The sequence below is a fragment of the Danio rerio genome, chromosome 1 (assembly GCF_052040795.2).
Source record: "Danio rerio strain M-AB ecotype USA chromosome 1, GRCz13ab, whole genome shotgun sequence".
Classification (NCBI taxonomy): Eukaryota; Metazoa; Chordata; class Actinopteri; order Cypriniformes; family Danionidae; genus Danio; species Danio rerio.
Window position 1 is genome coordinate 40815744 of NC_141021.1, and position 16139 is coordinate 40831882.

General features: G+C 34.5%; 1 protein-coding gene across 3 annotated transcripts in view; it reads right to left on the reverse strand.

Annotated features, from left to right (window-relative positions):
- Positions 1-16139, reverse strand: part of glra3 (glycine receptor, alpha 3) — a 108727-nt gene that overhangs the window by 51230 nt on the left and 41358 nt on the right. For all 3 annotated transcript variants that reach the window (XR_015475510.1, XM_087235087.1, NM_152965.1), the window contains 2 exon segments: positions 12543-12670; positions 9896-9963 (listed from right to left, as the gene is read on the reverse strand). Coding sequence is in view for 2 of the 3 variants with exons in the window: in XM_087235087.1 (XP_087091213.1) it covers positions 9896-9963; positions 12543-12670 (196 nt within the window). In the remaining variant the exon portion in view is untranslated.

Here is a 16139-nt window from a genome sequence, read left to right on the forward strand (position 1 = left end):
ATTTCCAGCCTTGTTGAATCTATGACATAAAGGATTAAGGCAGTTCTGAAGGCAAAAGGGGATCCAACCCGATACTAGTAATAAAGTGGCCAATGGGTGTATCTCAGTATTTGGTGTGATTATAAGTAATATAAACAATTAAAAAAAAGGGGAAAAATCTCATGCAATCTGTATGAATAAAGTATGGCGATGTTGAAGTATGAATGTTATGTTGCTTCTTTCCAGAAAATAACTTGTTTTCGTACAATTGAAACTTTTCTTTTCAGTTTATCTTTCCCTCACATGTTTATATGTTCCATTCGTTCCTTTAGTTCTACAGAGAAGCATTCAAATGGCAAATGGAGAGCTTTACAGTGAATGATGTCGCAGTGACATGATGTTTATCAGTTGTTTTGGAATTTATGATTGTCCTGAATGCTGTTCTGTTAATGCAGTGTCCTTTGTTCCTGGATGTAAGGATTATCCCATGGCCCTAATGGTGAGGGAAGGCAATCTCCAAGGCCCAGATGGACTGGTCAGGGAATCTAGGAAAGGTATAATCCATATGTGACATATGGGAAGCATTGATGGAGAGAATTACTTTGCATGGCATTTCACTCTTGTCTTTACTCTTGCCTATTAAAACCTGCCAGCGACAGCATATCTGTGGCAGCTTGTTTATTATTGTATATTTACATACTGGTTTCATGGTACAGATGTCTATAAATATGAATTGTAAGGTTGCAGGTTCCATTCTCAGTCCAGGTAGGAATTGTAGGTGTGGGGAATGAACAACTCGCACTCTCTTCCTTCTTCAATACCCAGCTGAAGTGCCCTTGACCAAGGCACCTAACCATTATTGCTCAATGTGCACTATATAATCACTTTTAATGTATGTGTCATGTGCAATTGGATGGGTCAAAAGCAGAGGACCAATTACAAGTATAAAGGTGAAACCATACTTGACAATACTCACTTTAAAAATTCACAAGTCTAAGTAAAACACATTTCTACCTCATATTGATAATGGCTTGATGTAGCTGTTTGCTATTGTTAACTGCCACAACTTGCTATTTTGGAAATACAAGAAGGTTATAGCAAGAATAAAAAATCAGTGTAATGCCATAGATTGTCGATTTTACATGTAAAACAATCATTTTAACTCATCTGACTTGATTCATCACGATATTTTCAATCCGCTCAGACTATCATTACCTAGATGAAGCTCTTCTTGAGACGTGAACTCAGTACACTACAATTCTTTGCAAACAACTACTTTGAAAGGCTTTAACATTGTACTTAAGAAGAAACATTAGCAAGTTATCGTGCAACACATCTAAGATTAACAAGAAAAATCTTTGAGAATCTAGTCATGCAGTGCAAATCTTCATGCAAGGATCATTTCTGTCACTATTTCTGTTCTGCTTTACAGATTTTGGCTGTTCCATTCTTAAGAGCTCATCCATACACCCTAATCTCTTCCCAGGGTTTACCCTTCGGAGTGAAAGCTTTGAAGGCATGAAGGGTGTAGGGTAGAAAAAGCGGGGAGAAAACTGTTTCTTGGAATACATTCCTTGCATCATCTTTGTCTCAATTTAAACATGCTCAAAAAATCCCAGCAGCAAGAACTACAAATGTTTTTGGCTTAGAACAACTCCTAAGTTAGGGAGTACTAATTTATCTATGACAGGCTCGTTGGAAATACCTTTTTTTGTAAAACCACACAAATGTACTTAAAGAGTCCCTATTTTGCATTATAAAATGTTATATTTTGTTCACGGGGCCTCCAACTACAGGCTGATATGCATGCAAGGTCAAAAAACCTTTCATTGTCTTATAATATGCATTTATTTTGACCTAATTATCCCAACGACTCCCATATGATTAGTTCAGCAATTCATTTGTTCCCAAACCCTTCCTTTGCATGAAGCTAATCTGCTGTGATTAGTTTAGTTAATTCACACTGTGGCAAAAGTTGAACTATTTTGAAAATAGTCGCTGCATGTGTAGGAACAGATGATGGTGGCCATAGCAAAGAAGAATGACAGAGGATTGAGAGCTCAGAAACACATTTAAATTGGTGAAGGAAGAAGCATGTGTCATGTTTTCAACATGGTTTTTAGATGCAATATGTGAATAGCTACTTACAGATTTAACCTGAGAGATACATTACAAGCACTGATCTAAAATAGATAACAGATTACAAGCCATATGGAGTGACTTACGACTTACAACACAATTAAATGCATATTTTGCAAACTACACAAAATGAGGCAACAATTTTAATTACATTTGCATTTTATGATCCGGAGGAACAAGAAACTGGTCTATATGAACTGTAACAGTCAATGGCAAAGTCCCATACATAATAGTCTCTGTTGCTTCTTCCTTTAATAGGAACTGGCCGGCGAATCCCACGGCGCAGCATAGGTTATTGGATCAAAAATCAGATAAATGACATGAACAAACAGCACTAGGTTGGCTATACTATGATCGTCATCTTTGTGTCATGATCAGTCCTGTTATCCCTTCACTTCCACTCTGGTGTCTGAAGGGAAAGACGCGTTCACAATTTACCAGATCAGACACTCATATTTGGTGATGTACTGAATCGACGTCATTGTGTTCAGACAAACGATCCGAAGCCAACACAATTCATTTATATAACTCTGAGTTGACTATTTATTAATTAAATGAATAATTAGTTTTAAACATGTTGTACTTTCAGATTTAAACCTCAGCTGGATGTTTTCATTTTCAAAAAAACATGATAGGGGCTCTTTAAGCATATGTTTGCTGCAGTTTCTTGCTAAATGAATACTAGAGGTGAGTATGAGGTGTTGGCATCATAATCCCTGTACTGTTAATTTTTCCAAAAAACGTTACCTAGAAGATTTTGATCTGTTTTACATTTTATTACACTGACACTCTGATGTTTAGTATTATCAACAAGTAAATGATTATTTTGTGCAGATGTTCGCACAACACCTGACAAATGCCACATAGACATGGTGTCTGATTTGTATCTATTGACCCGTTTCCACTGAGTGGTACGGTCAAGTAATGTCGGTAATGTTAGCTTTTATGTCCGTTTCCACTGTCAAAAGGTACCTAGAACTAATCGTACCATAACAAGAGGGTATCAAAAGGTGGAGCTAGATGAGCCGCTGAATGTTATTGGTTTACAGTGAGCACAAGCCAGGAGAATGAAAACGGGAAACTTCATTTTTTCCGAAACATTACATCATAATAAAATATAATAATGAGCCATGTCGACCCAAGCTCAAACAGACCTTGTCGTCATCTTGATGAACAGCCACAAAGTCAAAAAGAAGGGCAAAAGCTGCCGTGTGACCTGTTGTTGTTTACAAGGCCGTCTAAAAGCACTATATTGGTTTCGCTTTCTCTAAAGAGCTTGCGTGCACTCACTGATTGTTATTTGAAATAACGAACTTGAGGTCATATTAATAAAGTGAGTGTGATTATTGAAGTGCTTCTGACTTCCTTTCAGAAAAACTGACGAATGCCAGAGTGAAGTGCGAAAAAAAAAAACAGAAAAACAGATACCTGATAAAACAAAGGAGCAAATGATTCTTTCAGTAACGTAAAACATAAACAAACTGTCATGTTTAATTATTATCATCTTTTGCACTATTATGAACTCAGAATGACTTTTAACAAGATGTAAACGTTACACGTGCTGGTGAAGAATAAAGATGAGAGGTTTGTACTGACTGTATAGGTTTCGTATCATTTATGAACCCAAATAAGGCCTAAATGTGAGTTTTGTGTATTTTTATTTGTAATTGGTAACATTTCAGAAACAGTAAGAGCCTGTATGTTCATAAATGTAGCATTTATTTATTTATGTATTGAATATAATTCAGTAGACATTACAGTAGGCTGCACTTATAATCCAATCATGCTCGTAGAAAGTTTAGTAATGAACATTTACACAAGTATTTTTGTATAAAGCATCTGTTTTGTGAGAAATGCTTCTCATGAGATGTGCACGACCCATGACATAGTTTCACAAAACAGATAAAAGGTATGTAAAATCAAGATAAAACAACATGGTCACAGTTCACTATTCTCTTTCACAGGTACCTTACCGAAGGGTACCAAGCACAACATAACTAACAAATCGGTGGAGCTAGATTCCCAGCAGAATGCTATTGGTTTACAGATAATTGTCACAAGCATGTGCAAAAGCCAGGAGAATGACAATTATGGTAAACCCTCTAGTGGATGTGTTTTCTGAAATGCACAATAAAATGTACACATTTTACGTTTTTTACATGTATTTCCATTGGGCCTGGGCTGAATTTATCCAGTATGGAATGCTCCAAAATCACCAAAAATCAACAAATTTGGCATATTGTATGTTGGTGAAAAATCAACCAACTGAATATAATTTTCTGTTTCATCACTGGAACTTGTCCACCACAGAGAATTGAATCAGTGTCTCTGAACTGCCTTTTTAATAAATTTTTAATAACTTAATAAATACAGATCAAACAAACTGTCATGCTATTGAGGTTTATGACACGGAGAACCACTTTCCAGAAGCCCAGCTGTACCCTGGATCACAAAGAACAGTTTGTTGATTTGAATAAATGACAAGAGACTCGCGCCCTGCTTGAAGGAAGGAATATTTATGAAGAGAAGTCCACTCTCAGTAAAGGAAAGGCTTTGGCAAAAGCATGGTCTCTTCAAACATAATTACTTCAGAGTGAGTGTGCCATCTCTCAGCACATAACTTATTCAGAGCCAGCTGAGGGATGAAGGCGACAAGGCACTCTCAGTGTGTGTGTGTGATGAGCATTTGGCTTCACAGAGAGGAATGTTGGGATACGCGTGTAGTTAAAGTTAAAAGCACATCTGTTTGTTCTGTGTAGATCTGGGTTGTAATTGGGAGTAACACATAAGGACACAAACTTATATAGTGGCATGGGCATGACATGGCTATTTCAAGGAGAAGGTGACTAATGAGGACATTGCTCATTTTTCAAAATGCTTTTAAATCATATTTGAGAATGTAAAACTGCAAATAATTTCCTTTTAAAGTGTTGGGTTTAGTGTTGCTGTAGGACAGAAGTCGATAACCTGTCAATTGCAGTCGACTGGTAGATCTTTGTAGCTCTGCCAGTATATCTCAAAAATGACAGGACATGTCATCCAGATGCTTTGTCACAGATTTTCTTTGTTGCATCAGTTTAAAATTCATAAAATATTAAGTAAATTAAAGTTAGAAAGACAATCTTTGCTTTATTTTTATGGGTTTAAAAAAGTTGGTGGCCGCAGCTGTAGGGCAATTAGTAAACATATTGTACATTATAAATACATTTATAACCTATAGAATGAACTCATATTTCACAAAATGGAGCAAAATTACCACTTCACAGGATGCAAGAAACAAACTTTACAAAAACGTTCGGGGGAAAAGGAAGTTACTACAATACTTTTGCTTAAAGACATTATTAATTAAACAGTACCAGCATTTGTTTTGGTGAATGTAATTATAAAATGTCCTCCCTATTCTATCTTTGAATTGAAAAAAAGAAGCAGTTTTTTTATGAAATTGTAAGAGAAAGAAGCGTGAAACTTTTAGGATTTTTTTTTTTTTTTACTTGACACGTCTGGTTCCAAAAGATAAAATTTCTCCCTCATAGATTTTCAGTGATGGTGGTTTGTGTTTGTAATGTATTTTTAAGTGTATTAATCTGATGCTACATGTGGATAGTTAACTCCTGTTAATTAATTAGTGTGATGACTTTAGTTTGTAAGCTGTTGCTAATTTGTGATCAAGTGATCCAAGATGGAGGTAGTGTTTTATAAATGTTTGTGTATGATGTGCGTTGAATACCCTGAGGAAGGCTTTAAGGTCAGAATGCTTTAGCATTATTTAGTAAATAAATTATGTTTTATCACTGCTGGAATAAATTTGGAAGGGTTTAGACCCCCCTATCATCTTGGTGTCCTATAAAATTGTATAATCTCAGCACCCCTTTACACCAACAAATTAAATAATGGCATTTAAAATAAATAAATAAAAATCCCTGAAAGGGTCACAAGTCATGCCTTTTGGCCTATGAGAGGTCATTGAATTATAAAAGCATACTGCAAATTTCATACCTTAAAAGTTTATTAGTCCAAAATCATGTTAATAAAACCAAAGCTACCAAAAAAGCTTGTTTTCTACTTCTGGGTATGTATTACATAATAGAGTTGACAACATCAGCACAGACTGTACAACAGGGTCAAAGAACTAAAAATAACTATCTTCCAGAGGATCCCAATAGTAGAAGAAAGAACCAATTTATTTTCAACTTTGAGAGCATTATTGTTTGTTTTGTTCATTTTAATGCATCAAAATATGGATTATGAACAGCAAAACAGCCGTGTTCAATTTAATGCATCATCTGGCATTTGTGACATAAAGACTCATGATTACAGTCTGAGATTTGCTTATGACTCTTTGTGCATCGGTAAAGCAAGTCAGTGGTCTAACAGACTAAGTGATCAACTGTACATTGTTTTTCTTAATATGACTGTGACTAAATTATAAGTAGTGTATTTAAATAACTTTATATGGTATTTTCACAGCTTAAACACATTTTGTGCATTTTTGATCATGCTGTTTTAATGTGTGTTTTGAAGTACTGCATGAGAAAAGAGTGACGGAGTCAGCAAAATTTGGTTACAAAATCCCTTAATTTGCAAAAAAAAAAAAAAAAAAAATTATATATATATATATATGTGTGTGTGTGTATGTATAATATTTTTTTTTTGCAAAAAGGGTTTATGCGAGCAATGAGAGGTGGAAAAGCTATTGCCAAATAAAAACTGATTTAACGAACGTAACTTCTTTATATTTGCCTTTTTATTGTTGGTTTCTGGGTTACCAATACTACAGTCAGCTGCTGCAACAAATTGATGGAATTGCACCTATTTAGGATTTGGAATTTTCACTCTCTTTCTTTCTTTATTCTTTGAAAGCACGTTCCGATGAATACCTAGCCATTGACACTCTGTACACTGCTCAATTAATCACTTCTTTTTTTTTTTTTTTGTATAAATGTCAGATTTGCTATAAATATGAAGGATCTGCATTTAATACTTCATATGCAGCGGGTATTTACATTGAAGATATATAAAGGTCCATTTAAACAGTGTTCAAATCATAGTTGAAAGATGCTGGTACAAAATAATGTCCAAATTATGACAGCTTGTCATGCAAAAATCACATCGAAACATGCATAAAAAAATAAAAATACACTGTTAAAAACCTGGTTTAATCCTATAAGCCAGTTTTTAATTACACAAATGTACACATAATCATTATTTATCATAACGGCTTTTAAATATATATTTCAAGGTTTTATAAAGATATTTTCGGTTATTAATGCATCATTACGTTTTTGAGCACCATGACATTTCATAACCTGAACTTATAAATTTGGCATACATACGGTTTTCACATATTAGTCACTACAGTAAAGATGTTTTGTTACCGGCGCAGTAAACTTTATATTACTTTCTTTTTATGAACTGCAAGATTTTTCCATTAATCAGATTTTTGTTACCAGTTTCTGCCCATAACTAACACAGACAGACAGACTGACAAACACACAGCAATGTACATAAATCAAAATGTAATACTGCAAATTACATTCAAAATATAACCCGCAATTTAGTCAAATGCCTTATTTTGAAAACCATTTTTAGAGTATTGGTTTTGTTTGTCTATATTTGAAACAACCAGGGTTTGACATTAAAGCCTGCCAACCCCACCAAATGTGGGTAGATATTTAGCTGTGCCCACCACAGCTTAATTCAGTCACTGCCACTAGCCATTTTGGCTGATTAAAGATAATTTTTAAACTGTAGTTTTCTTAAAAGGCAGTGTTCAACAATAAGGATTGCCCGATGAGGGGTCAGCATGAGAGATGACAATAATAACTGTGTTTGCATGAGCAAAAGCAGGTGAAAACCTAACGAGAGGATGATCACACACGGTGAGACACAGGCGATTCTGATGCACTGACGAGGACTTCAGTGCCAATTGGCTGATTTCAGCTAATGTGATGTTTGTGGCTAGATGTGTATGGCTAGAGAATCTTTTGGTAAATCTTTAGTGTTGAATGAAAAGTCATGTGAAATAAAAACTAACTGCAATGCAACACTATGATACCACAACCCATTTGCTCATTGAGCAAGCTCATATACGACACACAAAAAAATTATATGAGTGAGGAGGCATGTGGACGTAACAAAAAATCAAATCAGGTAATTTTAGCTTACCTAATTCAAATGTTATGCATGTCAGATATATTTTTCCAACAACAAAAGTTTGGCTATTGAAAACGGCGAGTAGCTAGTAATGTTGGAAATATACAAAAAGTTAATGTCAAGCTCTGGAAACAACCCATAATGTTTTATAAAGTGTGTGTGTGTGTGTGTGTGTGTGTGTGTGTGTGTGTGTGTGTATATATATATATATATATATATATATATATATATATATATATATATATATATATATATATATATATATATATATGTTAAAAAAATGCAAAAGCACGTTTAAAGACTGTATGGATGGATAAATACACCCGTGGTTTACAAGCAGAGCTGGAGACAACAGTTTGTGTTAACAACAACAAACCTTGGGCTGAATTGCATCAGAACAGAAAAAAACAAAGAGCAGTTCAAAAAGGAGTTCATGCAGAAGAAAGCAAGCTAGCCTCAGATGTACCGGGGCCTGGGTTGCTTTTATACAGGTAGCCTTTATCCTAAAACCTCCAAGCAATCAGGAAGCAAGTTTCAGAAAGCGGTTATGGTTCTTTCTTTTGTGGTTCATACCCACAGGGATCTTGTTTGTCCATTATATGCCACCACAGTTGAATAAAAAAGGCTCCAGGTGTGCTCAGCAATCCGCTTGTTAAGTCTGAAGGCCCGTGCCACAGTTTCTCAGCCAAATGTGCACAACTAATAATGTGCTGTAATACTATTGAACACCAGGTTAAGAGCATTTATATACAAAAAATGATGTCTGCAAAATTGTTGCAAACAATTGAAATATGTTGAATTTAAACAAACAAATTAAATTTAGTATTGTTTTAGTATTGTTGTAAATTTAGTATAAACAAATTTTAATTTTTGTTTAAATTTAGTCCAAATAAATTGTTTACAACCACTTAACTAAAAAAAAAAAAAAACAATTGTAAATCCAAGAAATCATCTTTGAATATTTTTTTTTCAGTGCATGATTAATCTCATACATTTAGACAGTTCAAATGTTATTGTCTGAGATACACATACTGTACTGTGGTGTGTTTAGCAGTTGTGTGACACTGAGCTCCTTTACAGTATATGGCTAAAATCGTTTACAGCATTGTAGCTGTACAATTATCAACCACAGCTGCCAGTTTATTTTATAGAAACTTTTACAGTTTATTTTTGTGCACACGCATATGCATTACACACACTTAGTGTAAGTGTGAATGACGTTTATGAAATTGCCCATACAGTTCCTGCTTCAACCCACAGAGATGCTGCTAAGAATGAGCACTGACACACGCACACACATACACAGGTCTCCCTTGATCAAAATTAACTATATGCTTTTTCCCTTGATTTTAACATGATTTAAGGGGACCTAAAAAATGATCACCAAGGTCTGTTCTGAGATAGATTAGAAAGTATGCACACACACTACACTGTATGCGTGTCCTACGCAGTTTTCATTAATAAATGAACTGGATATTTTAATAGAACACTATTAATGCATTATTTACTATAGAAGCACAGTGCTAATATACAGTAATTACAATGATTTACAGTGTGCAAATACCCTGTGGAGCCTTTTTGTGCATGGAAAGTTACACATCATCTCTGAAGTGCAAATACATACCATAGTTGTCTCTGCGATGGAGCCGAAACTGTTAATAAATATGTTGCATGTTACATTCACAGGCGGACCTGTTAAAACAAACAGCAAAATCAGTCTCAAAATATTACATTATCTGTCTGTCTATCTATCTATCTATCTATCTATCTATCTATCTATCTATCTATCTATCTATCTGTCTGTCTGTCTGTCTGTCTGTCTGTCTGTCTGTCTGTCTGTCTGTCTGTCTGTCTGTCTGTCTGTCTGTCTGTCTGTCTGTCTGTCTGTCTGTCTGTCTGTCTGTCTGGACAAAATTTTTAGTTCTGGATGTATTTGTTTTATTTGTGTCTAGATTATTATAAAATTGCATGCACTTTATGCACATTTAAAAAAAAATTACAAAACATTTCCTGAATGTTCATGACTCTAAATAAATGTCATAAAATTGCAAAAAAAATGCTTTGTTTACCAATATTTGTGACAACTGCGTTATTATTTAAGTCACATATTTTAAAGGTTAAGGAGGTTAAAGTTATACACTTACATTATTAAAAGAAACATGCATAATCAATCACATATTCTCGGTTCAATTAAAATACAGTACAAAATCTGAGATGATGTTTTCTTTGTTGAAATCATAAGAAAATTTTGTCATGATCGAGATGAAATAAAAATATATTACACAAAAAAAGCATAAAGAAATGGTAAAAGAATAATTGGCGTTATTTGACACTTAAAATATTGCTGCATTCCATTGTACACATTTAATTGTAACACGTCTAATCCAGGATGCTGTTGTTCAGCATTGTACATCATTTTGTTCAGAGCTTTTTTTAAAGTCTCTTTACTTGACATTTATGAATTAGTGGCCTCTGTAAATGAGCTTCTGAGGGGAAGTCCTTTGCCAGTTGAATAATTTAAGAAAGCTGAGACTGATTTATGGTTTGAGATGGTTTGGGTTCAGGGCCGTTTTGTAACAGCGTAATGGAAGAATGTTTTCAGGGTCATAGCAGAAATGTCTAGAGGCAGCTAGAACCACGAGCTGTGCAGACTTATTACATAATCATTTCATAGCATGAAATAAAGAGGCACATCTGCATCAGCTTCATACAATATCAAAGATGAACCTTGGACAAGCGATCATCTTAATTAAAGGTTTTTAACCTCTTTCTTTGGACATGGGAGTAAAAATTACGTCCAAATTAAATTGTTGTAAATCTTCAGTGGTTTGTTGCAAAAATCTTTAAGTTAAAGTAGAAAAAAAAAAAAAAAAAAAAAAAAAAAAAAAAAAATATATATATATATATATATATATATATATATATATATATATATATATATATATATATATATATATATATATATAAATTTAGGTTTCTCATCATTATAATAATGCAAAAAAAAATTAAAACGAATTATTTGTGATATCACGCGTGAATTGCTAAGCAAAATGTCCTGAACATGCAATTTTTTTTTTTTTTTGCATGTTAATACATTACTGTTGCGCAGTAATATCTATCAAAATGTATTTCTCAAAAAATAAATAACTGAAATGTCTAATTTTTCAAATGATAGTTAGCTTGTCATGATATTGATGGTTTAAAATATGTGCAAACACCACTTTTAACACTGCTATATTGCACCCAATAAAATTTTTGGCATGTTACAAACCAGCTGGTTGGTGGAGAGGTGACAAAGTGATGAAACCAATTATGATGTGGGGATGGTTAGGAGGCCATGATGGACAGAAGCCAGTTGGCGAATTTAGCCACAATTCCGGGGTTAAACCACTACTCTTTTTTTTTTTTTAAATGGAAATCCTGGGATTTTTAACGACCGCAGAGAGTCAGAGTCAGGTCAGTCAGGTTTAACGTCTCATCCGAAAGACGTCGCTCACGGAGCAGTATAGAGTCCCCATCAGTATACTGGGGCATTAGGACCCACACAGACTGCAGGTTAAGCGCCCACAGAAGGTCTCACTAACACCACTTCCGGCAGCAACCTAGCTTTTCCATTTGGTCTCCATTAAGATACTGACCGGGCACAGCCCTGCCTAGCTTCAGTGGGCGACCATGTGAAAGTTGCAGAGAGCTAGGTGCCGGTTATATTTACATTCAAAGCTTCTATTTAGATTTTAGAATTACCCTTTGATTGTCTGTCATCAGATTTTATGAAATAATTACCCTAAAAATACAATCTTTATTTTTTGTGATGACTTATAATTGTGTTTCAGTTAATCACACTTTGACCGGCAAGTGGGAGAGCAAAGTACGGTTAAGTTTTTGTTGTCAGAAATTTGCTAGGCGACTGAAGCAATCATTCAAAGTCATGAGAAAAATATTGGACGCTGAAACGGATGTAGTCAGTTTGACCATTATAGCCATTCAAGGTAGAAATACTATATTTTATTAAAATTGTAATTGTATTAATTAACAATGTTAGAATGAAATATACACACAATTAATAAAGGTCAGCGTATACTTTAATTATGTGTTTTGTTTTACAAATATCATATACAGTATTACAAAATGTAAAACCAGTCAAAATGAATGTATCAGTTCTTATAATAAGGAACAATGACATTAAAATCATGGATAATGGATTATGCAATACTGTATGCAATATAAAGAGTAAAAGGGAAGAGGGAAAATGGTTGGTTGTACTACTGTACCTTTAAAATTTGGCCTAATTCTGGCATCATAACCTGAGGTTCTTCCCATGAGCTTATCAAGAAAGTCAGAGGGTGACATGGGTGCTGCTCTCCTTCGAGGGCTTTCTGGTTCTTTTGATGCAACCAAACTGAAAAAAAGCAAGAGAAAGAGAGTGAGAGAGATGTAAAAAGAGGGCAGATTTTAGCAAATCAGCAATGACAGTCACCAAGGCTACAAATGTAAGTGGCAATACTAATGTAATCTGACATTAAATATTCAGGTTTTCCATTTGGGGCATTAGACAAGGCTGTATGATATTCAATCCCAGCATGGAGGATAAAAATACAGTTAATACATGTAAATTCACATTTGCAGAAATATTAGAAATTCACTACTAACAATGAATATGGATTTGTTATTGCAGTGGGTTAACATCAGCGCTGCCTGTAACAACGCATTGTATGAGTAGCTTGCTGTATAACCATGACAATATCATTTAGCCCCATTTTATTTTGAATTGTGTTGTATCTTATGTATTGTATCGCCTAAAACTAAAAGAATCAAAAGGAAAACGACATGTTGTCATACTTCCTTTTACTAATGATTAAAAAACCATTTTGTCAGGCATTATTTTTCTTCATGCTGATAAGGGGTAAAAAGGAAGTTCTGTTGACAGCCCCAGATAATGGATCACTTGCTTGAATATTGAGAGGTTATTTTCTTTGTGCTTTTCTTTTGTGTGTGCGTGTTGGATTTTTTCCAGAAGCCAAAATTCATATAAGGCTTGCAGTGTTGGAAAAAAAACTCCAAATGCTTGCCAGTGAATCTCATTTTAAAAGAGGCAAAGGGAAGGACACTTCATTGATCTGTTTGACTTAATGAAAACACATGGCATATTTTTCTGGATTTTGTGGACATGACATTTTATTGATTTTTTTTTTTCACCTAAATTAATCAACAGAGAGATGCTTGCAGGGGAGGTGGGGAAATCATTGACATATTTCAACGCTTTAAAACAATTAAACCTCCTAAAAGATTATTACATTAGCATAATGCATTTATTAAGTCACAAAGGAATTCTTTTAGTGGGTCCCATTTTATATTAAGTGACCTCAACTACTATGTACTTACTAAATAAATAAAATTAAATAAAATGTTATAATGTATGGGTTATGGGTTTCCCAGTGATGGGTTGCAGTTGGAAGGGCATGCTCTGCGTAAAACATATGCTGGATAATTTGGCGGTTCATTCCGCTGTGGCGACGCCTGATTAATAAAAGCACATAAAGTGCTGAAAGAAAATGAATGAATAAATGAAAGTGTAATAAATAAATACATACATGCATTCACCTGTTTTTTTACTTAATCTATTGCAAACCCCTATGGTGCTATTGAGGTGGGATACAAGTAAGGTTAGGGACACAACTGGTGGTATGGGTAGGGTTAAGGTGTAAGGGATAGGGATGTACTGTAATGTAATTTTATATGTGTAATTAGTTGGGGGAAAAACGGAGTTGAGGATCCAAATGCAGATTATTAGGAAAAATATGAGGCAGGCAATGGTCGAAACGGTGATAATCAGAAGCATGCAGATATTCAAAATAGTAAAAAATACAGGCGAATGGTCAGGACAGGCAGCAAATTGATGATAACAGTAAAACAAAGCAAAGGTCAAAAAACACAGCAAGGCAAGACAAGGAAATGCTTCATAATGATCAATTAATCTCAAGACTCAGCAAACAGTGTGTAAATGATGTGTATTTTATAGTCCTAGTAATCAGTCTATCATGAGCTTCCAGCTGTGTGTGTGTAATCTGGGAGGATCAGGAACCGGTGTGTAAGTGCAAAGACTTCTGGGAGTTGTATTTCATCTAGTAGCCGATGTCTAGTTCTCCAGAGAACTGCAAGGCCTAGATAGCTGGTGATCGTGACAACATGTAACTAAGGAAATTAATTGTAATTACATGTATGTTTAATCCATAATTACAATGTTCATTCATTCATTCATTCCTTCATTCATTTTCCCTTGGCTTAGTCCCTTTATTCATCAGGGGTCCCCACAGCGGAATGAACCATCAACTTATCCAGCATATGTTTTTCACAACGGATGCTCTTTTAGCTGCAACCGAGTACTGGTGAATACCCATACACACTCACATTCACACATATACACTACGGCCAATTTGGTTTATTCAATTCACCTATAGCGCATGTCTTTGGATTGTGGGGGACTCACAGCACCCTGAGGAAACCACGCTAACACTAGGAAAACATGCAAACTCCACACAGAAATGTCAACTGGTTGAGCTGGGACTTGAACCAGCAACCTTCTTGCTGTAAGGCGACAGTGCTAACCACTGAGCCACCATGTCACCTTTACTTACAGTTTAAAGACATGTATGTACACAATATGTTAATTGTACTAAATTATTAATACAGTTGTAGTAGTGGTAGTAGGAGATACATTAGTATTTAAGGGCACTTAATATAAAGTGGAAGCCTTTAGTGTTTAGTATTAACATTTTTTTTTTTATCTAGAATGATGTCTTTTGAGAGAGTTCTAAGGTCGCAAAGGACTGTTTAAATGTGAAGACTAAATGTTCTGTGTGTCTGCATGAATTAACGGTGCAGTTTTGCTTTCTCACTAAATGGGACATGAACACTTCGACCTAATCTCTAGAGCTGATCTGGTAGTCACTTCTAGTATTTTACAGTTTTATGTGGAGAAAAGTTAGCACATATCCACGCACAGAAACACATGCCTCTTGTCATTGACCTGTTAAATTAAACATCTGGTTTAAATTAAATTTTAAAAAGTTTATTCATTAATACGTTTTTTTTCCTTTATTTAAATTTTTAGAAAGAAGAAAGAAATGTATTTTTTATACAAACTATTTTTTCTGTACATTCTACTAATCCCAGAACTGCATTGCTTAATTCTAGGACTGTCATATGTTTAATGATTGCATGATTGCAGTAATGATCAATGGCATTTGTTTTATGATAAAGAATTTACCAAACTGTGAAGGAAACTACATTTATTTCAAGATTTAAATGCAGCATGTACGTGTTCTTTTTTTTTTTTTTAAACCATAGCTCACCTAATATAGCCTAAGAGGAAAAAACACTAAACAGCAAACTAGAATCAAATCTGAACATATTTCAAATCGAAATTTGATTCAGAAATGAGAACTAAATCGAGAGTTCAGTAACTGGTTTGAATCCATTTGTGGTGATCAAAAGATTCCCATGCCTTAAAAAGTAAACGAAAGAATGGAATGTCAATTTCTATTGTAATCCTTGTGTTTTGGCACAGCACAATGAGATTAAATATTGTACTTTGAGTTTTTTTTTCTTGCCAAACCATCCCATACTGTCATGTGAAAGCAAAATGAATGTGTTTTCAGCTATCCCAGAAGTGGCTCAAAACATTTCAGACTGCATTTTTACCTATTTATAATATCATCTTTTTGTGATCATCTTGATAAAAGTGCATGTTCATATCAAGTGTACACAGGACATTTTAAATAAATAAACAATTTAATAATAATCACCTGACATAGCCCTATTGAAGGCTAAAAGTATTGACATATTTTACAAAAAGGACATATTTACGA